General features: G+C 35.4%; 1 protein-coding gene across 3 annotated transcripts in view; it reads left to right on the plus strand.

The window, feature by feature from the left end:
• LOC128871877 (protein distal antenna) overlaps window positions 1–25243 on the plus strand; it is a 54781-nt gene extending 29538 nt beyond the window's left edge. For all 3 annotated transcript variants that reach the window (XM_054114009.1, XM_054114010.1, XM_054114011.1), the window contains exon 3: window positions 15474–25243. In XM_054114009.1, coding sequence (XP_053969984.1) covers window positions 15474–17668 — 2195 coding nt within the window. In that variant the 3' untranslated portion in view covers window positions 17669–25243. The remainder of the gene's footprint in view (window positions 1–15473) is intronic.
• Window positions 25244–25930: the final 687 nt, after the last annotated feature.

A 25930-nucleotide genomic window follows, 5' to 3' on the forward strand; every position in this document is an offset into this window, starting at 1 on the left:
GGATACATTCTTCAGAAATATTGGGAAACAGCTGTTTCGAGCAGCATGAACGCTTCAGAAGAGATAGTGGGTCCATCGAAGGTCACGAAAGTAGTGACAGGTAGTCAACATCGAAAACTGATGAGAACATCAATAAAGTAAAAGAAAAGTAGATAAATAGCCGCAAATTAACCATCAGAGAGCAATGTTGGTCCCAATGGACCTGAATATTACGAAAAAAGGGGCCGAGTTGACATCAGCAATACAGACATCAGGCGTATTTTACACCACGAATGTTTGACAGAAGGTCACACCGTTAATAACGACTATTAATTGAGTGTTATGAGACGTTTACGTGAGGCAATTCGCAAAAGTAAAGGATTTTTGAAAAAACAATTTATGGACTTCGCACGAACGACCCGAATTCACTATATATCCGGCCAAGGACTGTCACTCCAGCAGCACTCCCCGTACATGTATGGGTAATGTTTTTGCTGTTACATTTTTCCTAGAAGATTCGGATTCTGTAGGAAATTACAAGATAAAAAGTCCATTAGAGTATAGCTCTAGAGTCATTTCGGAACCACCCAAATTTAACACTCGTGCTAACATTAATTAAGACCCTTCATGTTTTTACAATATTCGCAGTATATTTCATGCAATATTTTTTCGTTAACTTTCAATTAAAAACAAGAATCTTATAAACAAGTTTCAAACTTTGTTCACCATTAAAAAAAATTTACCAAATTTAAAAAAGTTTCAACTTTGTAATCATAATTTTTAGAAATCTGCCGGATATGCAGCCCCTTCAATTTTAGTTTAATACCTGCAACTTATATATCGACAGATAAGCTGCCTACTAGGATTACGTTCGATGCTCTCGACATACAAGCTGATTTTATACAAGCAAGTACTGAAACCAACGTGTCATTCCCATGGCAACCGGTTTTACGTTACTGGAATGACTCGGGGTTTTCCTGACTAAGGGCTGCGGTCCCAGTAAACTAGCCCTGTCTTATGAACCGCATATCACCCCACCTCTTACGTCAAAGGAGCAACTTCTTGCAGCAATCTTGCTCCAAATACTTATCCTCAGGGCTGGTATTGAATCCAACGCTGGATCAGAGGTATTCTATTGCTGCGTATGCCACAAACGGTTCCACCTCGGTTAGGTGCAATAAGTGCAACGGGTAGAGCCAACTTAAGACCTGTTCAGGCCTTAGGTCACATAGGGAGGGGTCCACACGGTATGTGGCCACATGTTGCCCCGCCAGTAGATGTTCGATACATCAACAGCAACGGACTCCCGAGTAAGGTTGACGAGATAGTTGACTTTATGAGACGACACGGTATCCCAATAGCTGCGGTCTAAGAAACCAGCTGCACGCCAGCTCTTCTCGGATTATCAGGGATGGCTATAACGTGCACCGACATGATCGCGAGCGAGACAACGGTGGTGGCCACCACACAGTGCAGTATCGTCTCATCGATGAAGGCATCGACCGCAGGGACAGCACCTTAGAAAGTCGAGGTATAGCTGTCCGGTCAGGCGATGCCGAGCTCGAAATTTTTAACATTTATATACCCCCTGTCACCTGCTGCCCGGCAGGATATCACCCTGATATAGGTGCGCTCATCAGAGGTGAAAACCGATTGGTTGTAGGTGACTGGTCTGATAAATAGCATAACCTGGCGACCTATAATATCGCTTGCATCAGACCACTTGCCCATTATCGTCTCTATTGAGAGACCTGCCGACTTTGTTTCCGCGAACCACCGTTCCTATATTAACTTTAACAAAGCTAATTGGACCGGCTTCGCTGAATTCACCGAAGACACATTCACCACTCTTCCCATAACCACTGATGTCCGCGCAGGCGAACGCGGATCCCGCAAGGTGGTCACAGCTGCTACGGATCACACATCCAACTGACTGGGTTAATAATTTACAAATAGTTGAAAAACCAAATGGTGAGTTTGGATCCGAAACCTTTAAATGAATGTATTAAATGGGAACATTTCTTAATTCTAACAATTGATAATTTTACTTAGGAACTGTCAAATAAAAGAATATTTATAGTACTTGATTGCTCCAATGGGTTTTGGCAAACACAAATTGATGAAAAGAGTTCTGAATTTACCACATTCGTGACACCTTTCGGTCGATACAAATTCAATTGACTTCCATTTGAGTTATATCGTGCACCGGAAATTTTTCAAAGAATTGTGATTCGCATATTTGGTGATATTTCTGGCGTGCTTGTCTATTTTGATGACATCGGTATTCTTGCCGAAAACGAAATTGAACACGACAAAATTCTGTCAATGGTTCTAGAGCATGCACGCACTAATAATATCAAATTTAATCCGGAAAAATTTCAATATCGCAAATCGCAAGTAAAACTCATGGGTCATATTCTCTTAAATGGTACGATTAAATCGGGAAATACACATTCAGGCCATTTGAGATAGAAAAAGACCAACTGATAAACATGGTGTTATGCGATTATTGGGGCTTTTTGAATATCTCAGCAGATTTATCCCAAATCTGTCCAAATTAACGTTGGAATTAAGAAATTTAACCATGAAAGATGTGAAATTTCAATGGAATAATAAGCATGAAGGGGAATTATCGGAACTATTAAAGATTATTATATCGGATCCAATTTTAATGGCTTATGATCGAAATAAGCCCGTTGTTATCAAACGGACGCATCGCAAAATGGACTTGGATCAGTTCTGATTCAAGAGGGGCATCCAATAGCCTTTGCATCAAGAACATTGGCAAAGAATGAATAAAAATGGGCGCAAATAGAGAAAGAACGTTTAGTTATTGTGTTTGCATGTGACAGATTTCATTACTTCATTTATGGACGTGAATTCACAGTTGAAAGTGATCACAAACCATTGAAAACACTTGTCAAATGTGATGTCGATGACGTATCTATGAGTTTACAAAAGATGTTAATGCTCTTATTAAAATATCCATTAATAAATGTGATCTATAAACCCGGAAAAAGCATGTTAAATGCGGATTGTCAGTCACGTGCGCAATTGAATGATGCATCGGAATTGAACGTAATGTCTGAGGTAATTCATGCTGTCACAAGAGCTGCCTGTGTCGGAAGACAATTATAATTATTATAGACAGTTATTGGAATCAGATAATGATCTTAAAGGGATTTTTAATTTTATAGTTAATGGGTGGCCGGGGTATCATCATTTGAATGATTATTGCAAAAAGTTTCACAAACTTAAATCAGAATTGCATTTTGAAAATGGATTAGTGTTCCTCAATCACAGATTGGTTATTCCAAAACAATTGTAGGCCAAAATGGCAAAATGGTTACATGCACCACATCTTGGAATAGGAAACACGCTTGCACGTGCAAGAATGTTTTATTATTGGCCGGGTATGAACGATCAAATCAAAAAATTGGTTTTAGCATGCAATGTTTTCGAAAAATTTAAACAGAATAATCAAAACGAGCCATTGGTTCAGGAGATCAGTAAAAAATATCCGTATCACATCGTGTCAACGGACCAACAATTCTCAAATCAGACAATGTTCCATTTAACTCGTGAATATGAACAATTTGGTAGAAAATTCAATATTCAAGTGCGATATTTAAGTCCAACGTATGCTCAGAGGAACGGACTTGCGGAAAAGGGTGTTGCCATAGCAAAAAAGCATTCTCAAACGATGCTTTGAGATAAATGAAGTGAATAAATTTCAGTATAGAATACTGGAATATAATACGAGTACAACAACGGTTGCAAATTTGCAAACAACTTCATCGGAATTATTCTTTGGGCGGTTGAATAAAACGGGTCTTCCAGTATCGGAACAAATTCTTGTCAGAAACAATATCGCAGAAAAAGAAATTCGGAAGAAAATTGAGGATACAAAAATGAGGCAAAAATACTACTATGATCGGAATGCGAAGTCATTACCAACACTACACATAGGTGATTTGGTAATCTTCAAAAATAATGGAAAGCAATGGCAGAATAGTTGGCAATGTTAATGATAGATCATACATTATTAGGGATTCATTTGATAATGATTTTAGACGTAATCGAAGATTTATAGCTAAGACTTGGAATGAAGATTTTGATGCTAGTGATTTAACGGAAAATTTGCTTGAAATTAACATTGTACCAGTGGGTGAAACCAAAATTACACGGAATGACTCAAGCATTGAATTTGATACAAGATCTCCTCTAAATGATGTAATTGCGGATGAATATTCAGTGGAAATTGATAATGATAATAATCGTCATCGGAACCTGTCGAAGCAGCTTGCTTCCTGGGCCTACCTTTAGATGAAGACCGGTGACATACCTTGCACTGACGGGTATTGTACTACTGCTACAAGAACAACAACAACAACCAATGTAAACGCTCGGGATTCAACTCTGAGGCTACACTTATCAACAAAATGTCAGTGTTATACAACCGTTCCAGAAGTAATAAGACGCTGTGTAAAGGCCCCATGTCATAAAAGAAACTCAGGCTTATGTACATAGAGATCTGGAGGTAGAAACAATTTATACTGTCATAAAAAAAGCATGAACGCTTGCATGCCGACAGACTGAAAAACCTCTGCCATTCTGAAGTTGTGAGCTTTACGACCTAATATATTTGGATGATAAAATGGGAAATGCGAAAAATTCTCGCTCCATCAATAGGTATATACCTATGAAGTGAGACTTTCAGTTATTAGTCCATAGATATCGCTAGGAGTATTTTTAAACCTTCCCAAATATTTTGTTTTTTTCGTCTGTCATCTGTCAACAATATTCAGTTCATTGTTTGTTACGTTTCATACAACAATGCATTTTTGTCGCTTTAAAAATGTCGATTAGCTGTAATTTAGCTAAACGTTGGTGTTGCCAGACACCTCAAATAAGAACGAAGTTCGCTTGCACAGATGCTCACTGGAGGGTTGTTTGTAAATATTCCTTTTTTTTTTGTTTTAGTTTAGTATTGAGAAGCATTTTCGAAAATATAAACATACAAAATTGATTTTACAGGAGCGCCGTTTAGAAGAGTTTTAATAGATTTGTAGAATTTTTTCGTAGAACTTCTTTTCGCATTAAAACTATTAAACCAAAAATTAAACCATCAAAAAATTAAGACGTCATCAGCAACACTGAAATTAAATTGTAAAATGATGATATTAGTAAGCGCATTTGCGTTTACTTTTCATTGAAATATCTGTAATACCAGTATAAAAATAAATAAAAATACCCAAGTGAGTGTATTTTTTTGTTTTGTTTCTGAATTTAAGTGAATTTTAGAAAAATATATATGATAATGGGTCAATTAAGTCAAATAATTACAAAACTATTATTTCCGGAATAAAACGGGAGTCCGGTACCACTCCCTAATATAATATCTCCACCAAGTTTCCTTAAAAAAGTCGTTATACTTTGGCTAAAATTACCCATGTTACATTATAACAAACCCTAAACCATGCAAAATATCTTTTCCGAAATCCGAGATTGTAAAATAATTTCACATTATATATATACTTTTTGCTGTACAACCCTGTATTTTCTGTGTTATCGGCTGATCGGTTTTTACAAAAATTAAGATTATTAAATATGAATTAAAGATTTTAGATTTAGTATTTTAGAATCTAAGGGTGTTTTTTTAGAGGTTAGGTTTTCAAGTTGGCACTACTTTTTTCGTAGATGGTCTTTTTGACAGCTGTCACTTGATTTATGCTCAGTTTGGTTTGCCATTTCATAATAAATAGACTTACACCTGAACAACGTTTGCAAATCGTGCAAATTTATTACGAAAATAATGGTTCGTTTCGCGCGACGCATCGCGCGCTGCGTCCAATATTCGGTCGACATAATCGTCCATCAGAGTCACTAATTCGATTAACCATGGATCGGTTTCGCACCACGTTTGCTCTAGTGGATAATACGCATCCTCAGAGACGTCGTACAGTGCGCACCGAAGACGCTATTGCTGCTGTGGAGCAGAGTATCGAAGAAGACCCGAATGAGTCCATCCGCCATCGCGCGCAGCAATTGGAGATGTGCCTATCCACTTTATGTAAGATTTTGCGGAAGGATCTTGGTTTGCGGGCTTACAAAATCCAACTCGTGCAAGAATTGAAGCCGAACGACCATCAAGCGCGTCGCACGTTCGGTGAATGGGCCCAAAACGAGATGGCCACCGATCCCGATTTTCACAAGAAAATTTTGAAGCTCACTTTTGGTTGAATGGGTATGTCAATAAGCAAAATTGTCGCATTTGGAGTGAACATAATCCACAAGCCATTGCTGAGACGCCGTTACATCCTCAAAAAGTCACTGTTTGGTTTGCTCTATGGGCAGAGGGAATCATTGGTCCATATTTCTTTAAAAATGAAGCCGGCCATAATGTTACAGTCAATGGAGAGCGCTATAGAGCCATGATTAATGACTTTTTCGTGCCTGAATTGGACGATGTTGATGTGGACGACCTTTGGTTCCAACAAGACGGCGCTACATGCCATACAGCCAACGCAACAATCGATTTATTGAAGGAAACTTTTGGTGAGCGCCGTGGACCTGTGGCGTGGCCTCCAAGATCGTGCGATATAACACCGCTGGACTATTTCTTGTGGGGCTATGTGAAGTCGCTTGTCTACGCAGATAAGCCCGAGACGATTGACGTCTTGGAAGAGAATATTCGGGGCGTTATTGCTGACATACGGCCCCAATTGCTGCAAAAAGTGGTCGAAAATTGGGCCTCTCGGCTGGAATTTATTCGAGCCAGCCGCGGCGGCCACTTGCCCGAAATCATTTTGTGTGTAATGGCAAACCCTTATCTTTATAATAAAGCTAAATTCTTGGCCATAACATTAAATTATATACGTTTTATTTCATCTTGAAAACCTAACCTCTAAAAAAAACACCCTTTATTAAATTTGCGGTGTTAAGTCTGGCAACACCTTTAAATTTGCATCACAAAATTGTACATAAAAGTACTGTGTAGTGATAAAGAATATTGTTAACGAACTGTAAAAAGTAAGACTACAAAAATTCTTACACTGGATTATGTGACTGATGAAAAAGTGACACAATAACCGGATAAAAAAAGACTTTGTTGACCCGGCATGGCGAAAACCCAACAATTTTTAAATACACAAGAAAAATCCAGCAGTCAAAATAGAAGAACTGACATTGGAAAGCGTCTGAGTCATTAGACCTCTTCTTCGCCAAGCGTTAATAAGTGGGGAATAGATGAAGTAACTGGTATAAATGAACATATGTACATATATTGGCAATGCGGGAATAGAGCCGCCTTAAATTGTATGTGTTTTAGGGCAGTGAGTTATACCAGTTTAATGAGGTACAACCATACTCGCTAGCAGCGAATCTTACTCGATAACTTTATTGCTGCTTTCGCATGCAAATTTTTCGTGAAGTTAATCGAGCATAGAGATATCGATATCTGCTTATATAGGATTTTCCAAACAGAGGTGTTATTTTGAATTTCAAAGAAAAATGCTATTTTTTAATATAAATTAACCGATATTTATTTCATTATAAAGAGGAAGATATGCCGTTAATAGTGGAAAATAACATCAGGCAAATGACCCCACGAACCTAATTCCATCTTTGAGGTCTTGAATCCACCCTGGGTGGTTGCCGCAGACCTTCTCTTTCACGTGACCCCAGAGAAAATAGTCACAAGGTGTTAAATCACAAGATCTCGATGGCCAATTTTGATCACCTCTTCGAGAGATAACACGGTCCGGAAACTTTTCCCGTAAAAGTTTAATGGTTTTGTTGCTTGTGTGGCACGGCGCTACGTTGAAAATAAACGACCAGATCAATCCAATTCCAGCCATAAAAAATTGTTAATTATCTCTGGATAGCGATAGGCTATTCAAAATAACACCTGTTATTAGAAAACCCTTTACCCTATGTATACCTATATATTCTGTATAAGCTTATATTTCAAGAACGATAGAGAAAAAGATTGCGCCTTCCGAAATCGCCGTGTCGTAAGAGTTTATTAATAATAAACAAGAAAATGCAAGGGGAATTACTTATTTGTGAGAAAGAAGAGTTGGCGAAAGCAATGGAAACAACCAAACAGAAGAAATTATATGCACACATACATACTTGCCAGTCGCAGCGTCTTCCGCGTAAATACGCAAACAACTGCATTTGGAGGCTTTATATTCATTTGTGCTTTAACAATTTAACACTTCATTTGCATTAGTTTGTTTAGTTTAGTATATTAGCCTTTCACTGAATTTTCAAAAACATGTAATTTCTCCCACTTTCGTTTGTTTTATATTGCGAAGGGAGCTGACATTAGACTTGTCAAAATCGCGAAAAAAGTAACTGTTTTCTAATGGAACCGCCTCCACTATTCAATTCATCTTGCTTATATGTGCATACCTATATTGTTAGAATGGTGAAACTTCGCGAACTAACTGACACCAATATCGAGCGAGTGGGATACCGAAACAAAACACGCATTCGCCTTGATGGTAACAGCAGATAGCGTGACAGTATACTGCTACAACAACAAGACAGCACGCTTTCTGGGTCTACCATTAAATGAATTATGGTGCTCACACTCACCGAGGTAAACGTACGTTCCATGCCAGCTGACACGATCAATCTTATGAGAGCGCCATGTAAATTAAAACTCACAATTGTTCCCTTACGTGACGTGTACGTGTGTAAATGAAAAGTTTTGAATGTTCCGAGAAAACGTGTCAGCTGGTTGCTCTCTCACCACAAAGTGTTGGGAAACAGTACATTTTGAAATCATTAACAAAACAAACTTCGGCAAATTTATACTGTTAATTATAGATAATTAACTATTTGCATTTGTTGGTATTTGACTTTGGTTTATTATACAATGAAAAATTGTAACTGGTAACGCAGATTTGTTTAGAAGTAGTGTTACAATCACGAGCCGTCTGGCAAGAAGAGCGAACGAAAGGCCAAAAGAAAACATGAATTAGCCTTGATGGCGGCAGCAAATAATGAGGCAGTGCACGCTTTCTGGGTCTACCGCTATATGAGTTACACGTAGATGACTAGTAAGTTGCTGCTAAAAAATAACTCGCTAGAAGATGCGAACTGCCAGATCTAGAAATTACAATAGTTATTAAGTTAAGGCCGAGGTGCATGCGGATGGGGTATTCAGTTAGAAATTAAGCATGTGAGTAAATAAACGAAAAGTAATAGAGTGTACATTTAGAAGTAAAGTTTTGGAAATAAAGTAAAACAAGTGCGTTACCATTCATTTTTGTGTTTTATTCAATAATCCAGCGATCGTAAGAGATTTATTTAAATTTTTTCGTAAGAAAATTCGTAACAGTATGTATGCAAATACATATATGAATGACAACATTGCGTCGAAACAGCCAAACACAAACCCACACAAACCGATATATTGTGTAAAAATGTAACCAAACGAAAGCAGCTATTTTCTATGGACTCAAGTTTTGCGCAATTTGTGTGTATCTGACGGACAACAGACAGGGACTACGGTAACGTCGTTGAGTATGAGCACCATTAGCCGAAGAGGACAGGTGACTACATCACACAAACAGTGCTTAGTAAGCTGCTACAACAACAGGACTCATCAGAAGATCCGAGCTTCGAGGCCTAGAAATTACGATAGTTATTAAGCAAATGTATGTATATAAGCAAAGGTGCATGCATATAGGGTATTCCGATGTAAGATGAACTTGTAAGCGATAAACAAAATGTAATGGAGCAAGTAAATTGTGTTGCCATTTAATTTGGGACTTCTATTTGGCATTCTAGTGTTCGAACTCAGAGGACTTGTTGTGAGAAATTTATTTGGATTTTAACGTAACAAAATTCGTAACAATATGTATATTCAATTTTTCTTGCAGGCTGTAAATCTCCGCGCTACATTTTCTAACTTCATTGATAACGCACTGCACAAATGGATTTGTAAATCTACAGAATGCTACCATCAACGTTACATCAATAGAAATATTTATTTATTTATTTATTTATTTATTTATTTATTTATTTATTCATCAATTAAAGTATAACTTAAATAGATTACTAATATTAAAGCTTAAATATAATTTATGGTAAACAATACTGTGAGATACATTAGTCACAATTCAAAAAGTGTATCTCCAGATTAAGTCTTGATTTGAAAGTCTCTCGTGAGTTAGAGAATATATCCAAATGTTTGCATAATTGGTTAGACTGTCTTATACAACGTGTGAGCGGTTCATTTCGACTAAAATTGGTCTTGTGATAAGTTAAATGGAACATATTGCTGAGTCTTAGGTTACGAGTGGGACAATTAAAGAGTATTAGCTCCAGCAAGAAGTGACATTTGATATGATTCGTAACTATGTCTCTTATAAACATTACCGATGAAGTTTTTCTCCGCATTTCTAAAGTTGGCAGTGCTAACAAAAGACATCTACTTTTATATGCAGGCAAACTGCAAGGCCAACGAAGTGAATAAATAGCAAATCGAGTGAAACGTTTTTGAACCTTCTCAATTCTTAAAGATGAACCCATATAGAATGGATCCCAAATGATGCTGCAATATTCGAGGTTTGATCTCACAAGAGAAAAATACAAATTTTTCAGCGTAGAGATATCCTGGAACTCCCTCGAATTCCTTATTACAAATCCAAGCATAGATCTAGACTTGGCAATCATAAAGTCTATATGTTTGGAAAATGACATTTTTGATGTAAATATGACCCCCAAGTCTTTCTTTTCGTAGATTTATTGGTATTTTGTACATCTTGGGGCATCATACCTTGCCATAATTGGCGCGTACACGCTTTTTTTGGGTGTTTTGCCAAGCTCCTCCTCCTATTTGTGGTGTGCGTCGTGATGTTTTTTTCTTGCCACATATTGACCATTATTGTTGGTCTGATTGACCCGACATTGGAATTCCAATAGTGAAACAAGCGATGAGTCGTAATCGGTTCTAAATAATTAAAAGGTTTTTACATCTCAATACTAATGCTAATACTGATTTAAATACAGCAGACCGATACGCCAAAGTTCCTCGTTATTCGTGCTGTCAATAAAATATACAAAGTTTTTTGGCATATAATTTCAATAGATGAACGTATGAGTTTATATTTTGACCGACACTCTTGCAAATTTTTCATCAAAAGAAAACCGAGTCGTTTTATATTTAAGTCGCCGTTTTCACCATAAGTTCATAAAGATAGTCTTGGCGCACTGTTTTGAAATTGCTCTATAACGTATCTAGCTCCAAGTACTATAATATTTGCACTCACATTTATTTTCATCATCACCTATATGCTTACTGAACGGGCTTCGATTTTCAAAAAGGAAACGCGAGGAGCATTGGATCATTAATTTGATTATTCAGGAGTATAATCATGGCATGGGTGACGTAGATCTACTATATACGCGGAAAGAAATGGTGACAGCCAATATGGTTTAACATTCTTGGTAACGCAATGTTCAATACATGGATTAATAGAAAGATATACGCCGTGATGAGACGTCTTAAAAATAAATATCGGTGCTGTAATTTAGGCAAGAAAAGTATTATATTCACTTGTTAACATTACAGCACCTATTTAAATACTAGATCCTTTAATGAATATCGAAAACAATTTATCAATATACTAGTTTGTTTTATACAAACAAACAGTCGGCACACTCACGTCACTGTAGACAGTTATACTTTCGAGGTTGTAAAAGACTTCGTCTATTTAGGAACCAGCATTAACACCGATAACAATGTCAGCCTTGAAATCCAACGTAGAATCTCTCTCGCCAGCAAGTGCTACTTTGGACTAAGTAGGCAAATGAGCAGTAAAGTCCTCTCTCGACGAACAAAGCTAACACTCTACAAGACTCTCATCATGCCCGTCCTAACGTATGGCGCAGAAGCTTGGATGATAACAGCATCCGATGAAGCGACGCTTGGAGTATTCGAGAGAAAGATTCTGCGTAATATTTTTGGACCTTTGCACGTTGGCAACGGCGAATATCGCAGACGATGGAACGATGAGCTGTATGAGCTTTACGACGACATAGACATAGCACAGCGAATAAAGATCCAGCGGCTTCGTTGGCTGGGTCATGTCGTCCGAATGGATACAAACGTTCCGGCTTTGAAAGTATTCGATGCGGTACCAGCTGGTGGTAGCAGAGGAAGAGGGCGGCCTCCTCTGCGTTGGAAAGATCAGGTGGAGAAGGACGTGGCTTCACTTGGTGTGTCCAATTGGCGCCGGTTAGCACGAGAAAGAAACGACTGGCGCGCTTTGTTAATCTCGGCCAAAATCGCGTAAGCGGTTATCGCGCCAATTAAGAAGAAGAATTTTGTTTTATAATAATTGTTCTTCTGTTAAGTAAAAGCACCTAATTAGAGCTTTAAAAATTATAAAAGAAAGATTTTTTTACATACTTGACGGGTTTTGGCCAGCGGTCGATTCTTCGACCTCCTGATACCGAGAAAACAACAGGTCCAATTAGAATTGTTTTTATGTTTCTTTCTTGACTAGGGCTTAAAAACTACCCATTCAAAATTAAATTAAGAAAATATGGTTATTTCTGGTAGAGACCGACTATGGGATAATGCTTTACTCATGGACCACCCTAGATTTGTTCCTTTTGGGTGGCTTTAAAATCCCTCTATATGTTGAGATTTTTTGAACAATCATGACCTTGAAGGTTTGATGTCATATCAGGACCAGTGGTTTGTGCCATAGGAACCAGCTTTCATACTATTTACGAAGGCATCTAAGTCAGAATTTGGCTATGGAGCAGGGCTTTTTTATTCCTTATGGGAATCAACCAGAAGAGTTTGGAATACTTAGGTTAATAAAGTTTATCTGGAAAAATATATGGGACACCTCCAAGCTCAGCTTGACTATCACTGCAATACTATGCTATCGTCAATAGAGGTAAATACAATATTAGTAAAATTAGTTTTTATATTAATGTTCCACTTGTTTGGGCCCCGAACCGTTTCTTAGATTTTCTGCAACATCCGTGAAATCGCATGTACATAAATGACTATATAGTAATGCTCCAGATATTCGGGCATCGAACAGTGGGAGTAGTTCGATACTGGCTCATTTCCCTACTGCTAAATGTTTGTTCGAAATTTTCGGGCTTGGCAATATTTTAATCTCTGTGTATAAATAATTTGGAAAACAGTAATAAAAGTATTCTCAAGAAAGTCAAAATAATCAAAGGTATTGCTCGAATTACAGGTGTGTGGGTACTCGTTTCTCATTTGCCTTGGCTGTTCGAAAATGAGGGAACAAAGTCGGGAGCTGTACTCTATATCAAGCATGAGACCAGAAGAAAATGTTATCTCAGACACTCAGAGGGTACCTTACCTAATATTGACAATAAATATTAGGCACATATTATAACACTGCACACTGATTTAGTGGAAACTAGTACTATTAGTTCTTTGTTACTCTCTAGTATCCTTCACTTCGCTATCCCACTTTGGTGAAAGCTATAGGTTATTTTAAAAATATGATTGAAATATCTTAACGATGAATTTCTTTACTCCTTTTACCAAAACAAGTTCTTTATAAACTAGCATGAACCAATTAAACCAGATCAGGTAGTAAGAAAACTGGGTATTTGTATTTTCGTTTCAGAGAAAAGTACGAAGTTCAAGTTTATGCATCGTTTGTTGGTGGGTTTTTGAATGGTTTTGACTTATTTATGTATGTATATACATATATGAAACTTAAAATGAAATGACTGATAATTGGATTAAAAATAATTATTAATATACTCGTAATTAATCTGTGCGAGAGACTAACTCTCGGGAATCGAAAATATTAGTAAACATTGGGTGCACTTACATATATCATCAAAGATTTGTTTCTTTTCCTTTCACTACTGCTCGATTTTACTTATATATATCCCTATTTAAATTAACTGCTACTCACTTTTTTTATGTGCTTATTTAAAATTTAATTTCTCTTCCTCTCCAATCAGTTTGTTTATGACATTGAAGTATGCAGTCCTCTCTTCTATCATTCTTGATTAAGTTGTTTATTGGGAAAATGGGATACAATTAATTGTTAACTTCTTTTATACTTACAATTATTAGATACCCGACTTACACGCACAAATATTAGATGAAGTGTGGAAAATAATCTATTAATTTAAGATATTATGTATACATACACATAGTTCACGTTAAATTAATAAATAAACACGTGGCGGCTCATATTGCTCATATTAAGAGAAATTACGCCAAAACTCTTTATAAAAAAAGCTCTCTGCAATAAAGCTCAAGTAAGAGATGCTCCTACCATTTCTCTTAGTTTTCAATAGCATATGAAATTGCGTATCCTAACATCACATCACATGTTGATATGCCGCTCGTTTAACTTGAAAACAACAAACAGTTTCTCTGTGAGGTCTCTCTAAATGATTGGGCGGAGCTTATATTAATATGTAGCACGTGGTTGCTTTTCGTGCATTGTCTTTACTGCAATATAAAGTAGTTTGTCGTAAATGTATGCACCCCCTATGCGACTTGTGCGTACCTGTTTTCGTGATGGCTAATCTGTTCTACTGTGAGTTGAACTAAACAACCTGGCCGACGAATCACTTCGAATAAGTGTGCTGCTCTTTGGCTGGCGGTAGGGTTGTTCTTTGCATGACTCTCTGTTTACAAGGAATAAACCGTGAATACAGGTAAACAAGTCATAAATCTTTATTCACGCGACACAAAAGCGACGTCGGAACCGACGGATATCCGACGAAATTTTGCTTGTTGCTCATTCGTAATTTCGCGAAGTGACTTATGACCACCGCATCGGTAACCACGCGGTAATACAACGCAGTGTCGAAGGAAGCGCACCAATTAGCATTTTCCATTTCGGTGTTTCACATTGTCTTCGTTCCACTTGAAAGCATCACGCTGTGCCTGCATTCCAGCGTGGGTGTATGCAAATTTTGATGAGGCAGAATAGCGGGCGTTACTTTTGATATGACAGTGCCAGTGCCAATGATTTCCCAGCAAAAAAATTTTCGTATACACTTTGCATGCACTTATCTACCTATGTGGGGGCGTGCGTAGTCGAAAAACTGCTTTATCTTGCTTATATTCTTTACGAATCTTGTAGTGCGTCTGTCGACGGTTAAATATCCAAGTCTGACGAGACATCGTTAAATGTAAGGATTTTAAAAGTACAACGCATTTCCATTGGACGTGGGTGGCGTCTCTGTGACATATTTGCCTGTCATGTACGCTTTCGACGAGAAAACAACCCTTGTATACAATAAGCATGGTATGTGCATTTTGCTAGCGAATTAGACCTCTTTGTATTTAAAGCATACATATATACTATATATACATATGCATATACATATGTACATAGATATATGTATTAGGTGGAAGAAAACATGCACACTTTTTAAATATGCGAATGCCTTCTAAAGAAATTTACACTGTTTATACTGAAAATAATTTACTCCTTTCTTTTTTGCAGAATTCAAACTGTTCGACAACGGCCTCAAGTTGGATATATCCAGCTATTCCCATATGAATATCCGCATGAGTACGAAGGGCAAGCGTCCATTACGGAGCTTGACCCCGAGTGATAAAATCCATGCCATTCAGCGAATACACGACGGAGAGTCCAAAGCCTCGGTGGCTCGTGATATTGGAGTTCCGGAATCCACTTTACGTGGTTGGTGTAAAAATGAAGACAAGCTACGCTTCATGTCACGTCAAACTGATAAAATAACGGCCGACTCATTAGCAGAAAAACTGGGAGCATCAGCGGCAATGCTCCCAGAAAAGCGCCAAAAGTTGGATGGTGGCTCGCTACCGTACAATTATTCAAATAAAATTAAATATGATGAACTGGTGTACAAAAGATCTCAACTAAATGGCCCAGACTATAGTTCAAACAAAAGTTTGTCAGAGCTTGGATTCAATGGTTTGTCCGCAGACTATATTGCTTTCAGCAATGCTGCCAAAACTAAGGTATTTGCTGCTGATATATCACGACAAGCAGATCCAGCTATTGCTGCCATAACCCCACTTAATAGTCTATCTCATCTCTCGGGACTATCTGGCTTGGCTCAATCCCCTCTTGCAATTAGTTTTAATGAACTTACATCAAATTTAAATTTGTTAGCTCACCTAAATCCTGGACTAGCAGCAATGTCTGGAATAAATGGATTGGCGGCCACGGCAAGCACTTTGCGTAATGTGAAAACAAAGCCCCAGCCCCAATTACAAAGTCCTCATAGTGAATGCGGAGATCGGCAGCAGGGATTATCTGTCAAAAATTGGGCGAAACAAAAATCTCCAACACCTACTTCCGCTGGAGATTCCAATTATGGATTAAACTTATGCCAAAATGATGATAACAATAAGAATAAAATTAAATGTCCTAGTCCATCGCTCGCGCCATCACTCGGAAATTGTGTACCATCACTAACAACACTATCTGATGATCCGTTGCTATATTGGTTAAAATCCCAACAGGCAATGTTGGGACTAAGCAACATCTACCCAGTATCAACCGCTCCCCCAATTGGGGCTTCAAGCCCTCCGATACGTTCTCCAACACCGCAACAATCAGCAAGACTCCATATCAACACATCATTGAATGCTTCCGCGCCTCTGACTCCATCAACGACACCCTCCGCTAGTCTGGATGATAAGAATGCTGCATGGTTTAACTGGTGCAAAGCCCTGGGGGCTAGCCTTAACTCGCTAGCGCCAGCAGCAGCGGCCGTTCTTCACAGTGCTCCCATGCATCAACAACAAACTTCTTCTAATGTAAGCATTCCGACAAACAGCGAAACTGCCACATCTACGACAAATTTGACCTCCCAAAAAACACATCTGGAAAACATTCTCTTTACCCAGCTAACTAAAAATGTTGAAAGCTCTCCAATAGAAGGCTCTATAAACAATACTCATTGTAGTGGCATTCAAAGTGCGGACTCTACGAATAAACCCGAAGATCTATCAGCTAAAACGATAACAAATATGTCTGCACCATCTTCTCCAATTTCAACACCACCAGGTGGCAGTTCGTCACCCAGGCCAAATACAGAAGAAAGCCTAGTCCCAACTCCAGTACATAGCCCGAATGATCTATCTATGGCTAATGTGCCCAACTCACCATTCTACGACGAAAGGGAGGAAGATGGGGTTACTAGTATAGCAGAATGCAAAGACGTTTTAGATAACTTGTTATACAAAATCAATAACAACCCCTCAGTGGCATCACTTAGTAAAGCAACAACTCCAACAAGTGAAAGCCCAGAGGCGGATGGGTGCACCAGTGAGTCAAATGCTAGCTATACAAGCGACAATAATCGGATAAACAGCGATGACAATGTCAACAACAATCATTCCAATAAATCAGATGAAGAAGAACGCTTGAAAGTTTTCGAATTCAATAATAAAGGCGGTAACTCTGAAGCTATAGAACATGGTGAGAAGTTCCTTAAGTGGTTAGAAAATTGCAGCAATCCACGTATCACAGCATCACATTTAATGCAATTGAGATTTCTTATCTCAGCTTTAAAATCGAATTGCGAACCTAAGACGGAAAACTGTATAGATGACACCAAAGAAAGAAGATCCGAAAGTTCTAATGCAACTGGAGTGACTATTGTAGAGGACAATAATCGTATGAACAAAGTACGTCGTCGCAAATAGGAGCAACCAAGATTAAGAGGGAAAAAGGAAAATTCAATTTATAAGGAAACCAGTTCAAATAATGGATTTCAGAGCCTGCGGTTAGATAATGCGTCTTTGTCAAAGAACTCAATTTTCTTATATTGTAGTGTGGACACTATTCAAGAATGAAGAATACAAGATTACGTCTTGCCAAAGGCGGTGACGTCAGTACACAAACAAAAAGAAGAGTCATAGTACTCTTACGAGTACGAAAGCAATTGAACTAAACACATGAAATTATATATACACACACGCACATACACAAGCATAAATTGTTGGCACGGCACCGTACTTAAGTAAGTGGTATTTGGCAAGTGCTAAAGTATTTATTGAATTAAATACTGTAAAAAGGATTCACAAGTTACTGGTAAGCACAGGTTTGTTTATTTTCTGTACTGACGTCAATCAATTGCCAAATTTGCTAAAAATAAAGTAGCGGTTTCCGGAAGGCGCTACCTTCTGTATTCTCTAGACCGTGGATGTTATTGATCAATATAAGTAACACGGTCATGAAATTACTTGGAAATATCCTACGATCAGAGTAAGAGTCGAATTGAATGGATTTTACAATACATTAGCTTCAAGATAATTTTTATTCCTACTAACACATAAGTATATATTTCCCAACATCCTAACCACTATTAATTCGTACGCCTACGATTTTTTTTCTCAAATACATAAATATTTCAAACTCATTGTGAGCCTCTTTATAAATATTTTATATTCCTGAGAATGGATACTATATAGTTGAAAGGTCAGTCAATTTTCGCGCGTTACTACTTTAAAAACCGCTAACCAGAAAGCCATTAAAGCCATTATTCATTCATAGGACTGACATAAACTTAATTACTTCAAATTCGATTATTGCTTCCCGTACTTTTCTTATCTACCGTTTTCAGACTCATGCAAATGTTATGTTATTTTTAGTTATATTTTGCTTTGCATATATAGAGTTCGCATCGACAATGGTACGTGGTAAGCCTACTAGTATAAGTACTCGCAATATAATGGTAAACAAATTTGATTCCGGTAAAACACACTCAGAAATTGTGTTGGGATTATGTTTATTAAAATTAGCAATACCGTATGTTATTAAAAGTTGAGGGAAGGCTTTCCATAGCTACCACGATAAATTTGCTTGGGTATAATGGCTAAGTGAGAGGACTGAATTTGAAAATTATGACACGAATGTAGTAACTATATAAGCCTTTTGATTCCTAATATTTTTTATAAATTATTATTAAGAATTAATAGCAACATTTAACGTTAAAAATCCTTCTGTTTTGCATAAGTTGGAAAAAATTTCAGACGCTTATTTTACTTAAATGCAAACACAGAAAAGTATATTAACAATATTCACTTATAAACCACTCTATTAGCTCAAGTTTTGAGGTAAAGCTATTTTTACTCAATAATATTACGAATTTTATTAAAATGTTCTTTTAAACGTTTGTAATACCGTGCAAAATAAATGTGCGGGACGAAATGTCAAAGGAACGATAGTGAGAAAAGAATAAAGCGAAACGAAAAAACCCATTCAACCAACAACGAGGTTCGATAGAACTTTGTAGTTTTTAAAAGAGTTAAACTAAACTTTGGCTTTCGATATATCATTATTTTCGAAAATAGTGAAAATTCGGACTAAAAAATAGCAATAAAATAATATTTTCATAATATCACGCGATTTTCATTCCAAATTTTAGCCTGCGGCGCTTTTTTAATTAAAAATCTATATATGTATACTATATACATGTTACAAAAACCAAAATAATATTTTTACAAATACTGAAAATTTGAAATAAAAATCGCGTGATGTTTAGTCCAAATTTTAGCCTGCGGCGCTTTTTTGAAAATGTACATATATACATGTTACACAATAAAAAACAAATTATAAAAAGGAGTTTTTTTAATTTTAAATATATATTTTTACAAATACTGAAAATTTGGAATAAAAATCGCGTGATGTTTAGTCCAAATTTTTGCATGTGGCGCTTTTTTGTTTGAAATATACATATTATACATATTACAAAAAAAATTTTTATAAAATTACGCTTTTTTAATTTTAAATACATGTTTTTACAAGTACTGAATATTATATTTTTGCCTGTATACATATATACGTGTTACAAAATCGAAAAAAATTTATAAAATAAGTGTTTATTAAAATAACAAATTGTTTGCGCGTCTCTTATATATTTACGATAATACAACCTTTTTATAAATAGTATGAATTATAAAACCTAAGTTAAATGCTTACCACGAGGACGGGTCAATAAGTCCGTGACTTTTTGTATTTCTGACCTCTTTACTGAAAAAGAAATACTGCTCCTGTCTACAGGCATCTGTCAGTTGACTCCCGTCAAAATTTGAACGTGCTGCGTCAGTTAGTTTGAGTTTTACAGCTACCTTCATCGGCTACCCAGTAATTTGAGGAGAAAATGGAAAAAACTGAATTTCGTGTGCTTATTAAGCCGATTCACTCATTGTTTCGATTGTTGTTTGGTCTCACGTGTATGGTGATGGATCCATGTTTCGTCCACGGTTACAAAACGGCGCAAAAACTCCTCCATACTGCGATGAAGCAACGCCAAACCTTCCTGTGAAGTTGTTACACGATTGCGTTTGTGGTCGACTGGGAATTTCTGGGTAGTCTGATAAAGGTAGCTGTAAAACACAAACTAATTGACGCAGCACGTTTAAATTTTGACAGGAGTCAACTGACAGATGCCTGTTGACAGGAGCAGTATTTCTTTTTCAGTAAAGAGGTCAGAAATACAAAAAGTCACGGACCTATTGACCCGCCCTCGTAGGTTGACAATTGCTTTATTCATTTCTCTTCAACGATAACAAAATTTTTTATTTATGAAAATGTTGATTATAGAGCGCGCTGCAGGCGATTTCTGGAACCTCCTTTAAAAAAAGACGATTTACGGTGTACATCGTAACCCAGGATTGGATTATCTGAAATCAAAAAACCAAACAAATTTTGTTAATATATTAGATTATCTAGTAATTAATCGTTCGGCTAATCAAAATAGTGAATTTTCACAAAATGGCAGCTTTTAAAAGAAATGATTTCGATTTTTACGTTAAAATTTGGCCGTAAATTGATTATAAAATGGAAAATAAGTATCAGATTTACAAAAGGAACGATTAATTACTAGAAAATGTATCTTTAAAGATTGAGTTAAAACGGTTGACCGATCAAACAAGCCGTTTTCGAGATATCGTATACACCGACTTGAAAAATGCCGTTTTGAAAAAAACACGTTTAAAGTTTCAATACCTACCTTAAAACGTGCCGAGGCATCTCTACATATTTAGGTATAACTCCGAAAGTATTGCTTAGATCTACTTCAAATTTCCTGCGTATACTTTTGAATATATGTACATTACAAAAATGCAATAAAAAGATCGATTTTTTTGAAAGTCATAACTGCGTATAACCCCTTAAAGCACAGGACAACATACATTTGTTGGAAACTAATTTACCACAAGCAGTGCAAATGCTTCGTATGAATGAATTTATTTTCCATGAAGACCGTGCCTAGGCCTATATTGCCAAAATCACGAAAAACTGCTTTCTGACAAATATTATTTATATTTTGGACTGGCCCTCGTCAAGTCCCGACCTTTGCCTCATCGAATCATTATGGGCACTCATAAAGAAACGGCTAATAAATCAGGTAATCTAGGGAACTATTTTGGAATTAAGAACAAACATTGAAGAATTTTGGAAATCCATTGCATCAATAAAGTGCAGGGTGCAGATGCAGTTGTCGATACCAAAGGTGACGTCACTAAGTACTAATATAAGTTTATATTATCCTTAGAAATTAATAATTGCCACTTTCCGTGTTGAGCTTTTTAAATAGTATCATTTAAAAATTAATAATAAAGAACCAATAAGCTATGTAAAGTTCGAATGTACCAGAAAAAAACTTTTGAGAAATAAATAAAAAATTATACCCAGGACACGTACGCAATCAAAACTTTCTTATACATACTATACACTGTTGAACTGTTATAGAATCGATTATATTAGTACAGATAAATTCTTTGCTATAAATATTGCTATTTGCTTTTATGTAGCTATTGTGCTTGGTACAGGAAAAATGTATCTTATAATTTCTTTCTGGCATTCAATTAGTGCTGTAAAGTTTCTATTAAATACACTTATAAAGAAGATGTTTACAATGAGTTTGAAATACAAATATTGAATGAAACCGTACGGGTACGAATTAATATTGGTTAGGGCCAGTATGTTAATATATTCATTTAAACTGCTCTTTTATTGACATGATGGGAATTATATTTTATTATGTTATTTGGAATATTCGAAACCTTAAAACAAGAGATAGCTATCACTTAGGAGCGTTAATGTTTAATGTCTTTATAGATACCTTTCTTGTGAAAGATTGAAAATGCAGTACAATATATTCCTCTAGATAACGCCTGACTTAATTCTTTAAAGCAGTGAGATTACGTGATTTTCACATTTGTATTTTTAAGGCTTACAATAAATTTAATACTACTACTTGTACTGCAGAAAAGAATTGACTTGTATCTTGTTAAATGGTAAATTTGAACTCAAAGCGTCTGGTGAACTAAACAACACACTTATACTCTGTTTTAATTGCTGCTGGTATGGGTGGATTACTGAAAATTGAAAATGGAAAAATTTATAGAATCGGACGATTTTGTGTTGTTCATTCTTAATGTTATTTTAATAACGTCATTTAAATTTTTATAAAAAACCTGAGTAATTTTGATAACAAATTTTACATGTTACTCTGGGCACCAAAATTAATTTATGTTTAAATACCTGAAACTTTATGGAGAATTTTTGAAATATATGCATTATTTCTCTGTACATCATTCCAAATACCACGTACATATAAATGTACATATATGAAACTAAAAATTAGTACTTATATATGTATACTAAAACGTAGGTTTGTATTTAGAAATATTTCTTCCACATGTATTATTACATGTATTAGAAAAATTGTATCGGATTTTACACTTATTAAATGTAATTAGTTAATCATAAATCGTACCAATTCGCATAGAAGCTTTCATTTCATCTATAAATATGTATTCCTCTTTTGTATTTATGAATTAATGTACTAACCAGTGTTGACGCGATCGAAAAAGAGAAATTATCGAACTTTGGAAAACAGTAACCAAAAAATAACCAAATTTTCTGTCAGAAAATACAATAGCATTTTATTTATATTCTTATATCCATATATACTTATAAATATAGGTACGCAACTATTTTCAACAAAAAATAAACATTAATTTAAACATAATTACTGCGCATGTACATTAGAGCGGGCTATTTTTTCTTTACTTTGTTTAGGCGGCTTACTCTCTTCTAAACAAAACAGTCCACACAAGCATAGCTCTAAATTCGTTTTCGAGCCTCCCTATTTTGAATTTGGAAGTAATTTATTCACATATAATTTATATGTATATATACACTGGTAAAAAATAGCAGTTTAAAACGCTATTCGAAATGGAAAAATATACAAAAATTTTAATATTTTCATATATTTTACTTATTAACACTTTATATCATTGTAAATAGCTAAATATTTATGTTAGAGCGGCAATTATTAGAACTGCAAGGGGGCTGGTTGAAACAGATTTGGTTGAAAGCATACGCTTTCCAACGGGGGGGTATGAATACAGCAGGAGCCGACATAAGTCCTAGTTTTAAGTCAGGCATAAATAATTAATTTTCGCGTTGGTTTACAGTATAGTTTACGTTTTGACTTATTTATACCATTTAAGTTGAATTTAGACCTTTAGTGTATTTAGAGATTTATAGTAGAATTTTGGTAAAAGAAAATGGTAATTTAAAAAAAAAAAATTTACAAATATTTAAATTTTTCATATGTTTTACCTTCATGTTCGGGCATTCCTAAGGTATTTTAATTATTTTAATACTTTTTATATAATTGTAAGCAGCTAAATATTATTAGAATAGACTGCAAAACATAAATAAATTTAAATTTAGGGAAAGTATTCCTTAAACCTATGAAAAATTGTTTTTTCGACCCTGGATTCAGATTTTGAGATAATTCAAAATTCGGAGCAAGAAGTTGTTTTCTACTTTTTTAAGCCTGAGAAAATGTATAGTTTGAATTTTTCTGTCACAATGTAATATTATAGTGAAAAATATAGTGAATTACAGTAATAGTATAAGTTTTTATAACTTGAATAAAATTGCAGTAAATAGTTTTTGTTATTTATTTAAAAGTAAGAAAGGGTTTCTTCCTTCAAGAATATTCGAATTAAGTAAACTTTACAATTTTCCGATCTCTAGCGGAAGGTTTTAATAATAATTTTAATAACAAACATCAAAAAGTTGTTTTTTGTATATTGTATTGTATATTGTATATTGATTTTTAATCCGATCCAAAAATTTAACAAGAAAACCTGAAATAAATTTATTGGGAATTAGTAACTAAAATTCAAAATAAGGAGGCTCGAAATCCATTTTAGAGCTATGCTTCACTGGTCCTTTTTGTTCAGAATTGTCAGTTGAATACAATTCAGTCGCCGAAGAACAGTAGTTTATATTTGTTAAGATCAAATTGACCCGCCCTAATGGGCATACATGTCTTAAATGAATTTCATCAACAAATGTTAAGTTGAAACAAGTTGCATTATTTTATGCATTTCGTAGAAAAAATTTCAATCCAAATACGAAATTATAACAAGCAACCATTTTCCATTGGTCTATATTTCAGCCTTTTAGTTACTTTTTAAGAGTTCCTTTCAAGGCATTATATTTTGAAAACTTTTTATCTCTGCAAAGTATTATAGTCTTAATATTTGTAAGAAGCGAAAGCTTTCGCTCTGCACCCATCCATTCACTTGTGACAACCATAGGATACCAAAACGAATCCATAGAAGGTGGCTTCGCTATAGTAGCAGATTTGAATTTTTTTTCTTGCGATTTGCTGATTTGAATATTAAAGTTTTTGTTTTTTGTTGTTGCATTATTTGTTTGTATATGTTATTATAGAAATGTTGCCAATCAAACTATCAAATTGTAAAAACAAAATACATGTTAATGTTGTTTGGATACAAAATTTGCCATGCTGTCGATGCATATGATGAATTGTTCACAGAACAAAAATATTGAAAAAATGTGAAATGAAATCCTTGATTTCATACTGTGGTCTACCAATTTCAATTACACATTTTTGTGAAGTTTCACCAAATAGTAATTTGTTTGGAATTATATGTTTGTAATCAAAAGTGCAACACTGGTACTAACTCGAAAAATGCGAATTAGTAAAAAGGTACATTTCCTTATGAAAAGGAGTTGTCTCTTGTAAAGTATAAACTCAAGACAGCAGTTTTGCAATAAAAAAAAATTAAATAATATATATATATTTTAACTCAACTTCCATACAGTATTTATAAATATAAGATAAACCGAATTGATAGTTTATTATAAATTGTAAATGAAATCTATGGAATTATCTTATAAAATTATCACCATTTTGTATTACATTCATTTGGGGAACAAAAAGAAATAACACAAATTTTAAACTTAGATAACAACTTTTAAAAACCAAATAAAAACTAGAAGAAAATTAAAAAAAAATTGATTTTATTATAAGGAAAATAAAAGAATAAAGCGTGAGATTTTACGCACAATTGTATAAAAAAATTTAAATACAATACAATAAATTCAAGTTAAAGAGCCTTTCGCGCTTACCTTTGAAGATTAGGGATACTACATTTTACCTGTATTTCTACAATTATGCTTACTCCTGCTTCCAATTGAAGCATTTAGTGCAAATATTTGCATTTACATTTTTCTATCGAAATTTCTTTGACACTTCGTCAATACAAATTCGGTAAACATATGTTTCATTTGCGTCCTGTGTTATTCAACTCGTTGCTAATGGTTACAAATTAAACTATTTTACGAGGGGTGCCTTTTATACGTCGGGATTTGGCAACCCTGGTATTGCAATGTAGCAACTGACAGCTGTATCGCAAAGTTTGACATTTTTTGGCTTTTACGTACTCAGAACGTTTTGAAATACCAGCGCTATTTGTGTTGTTTACAGTAACTTAAAAGATTCATCTCGGTCCAAAAATGGAATTAAATCGTGAACATTTTCGTGCGATTATTTTTTACAACTTTCGACGTGGACTAACTCAGCAACATTGCATGGATGAACTTAATTCATTTTTTGGCGATGAAGCTCC

The sequence above is a fragment of the Anastrepha ludens genome, chromosome 2, assembly GCF_028408465.1.
Source record: "Anastrepha ludens isolate Willacy chromosome 2, idAnaLude1.1, whole genome shotgun sequence".
Taxonomy (NCBI): domain Eukaryota; kingdom Metazoa; phylum Arthropoda; class Insecta; order Diptera; family Tephritidae; genus Anastrepha; species Anastrepha ludens.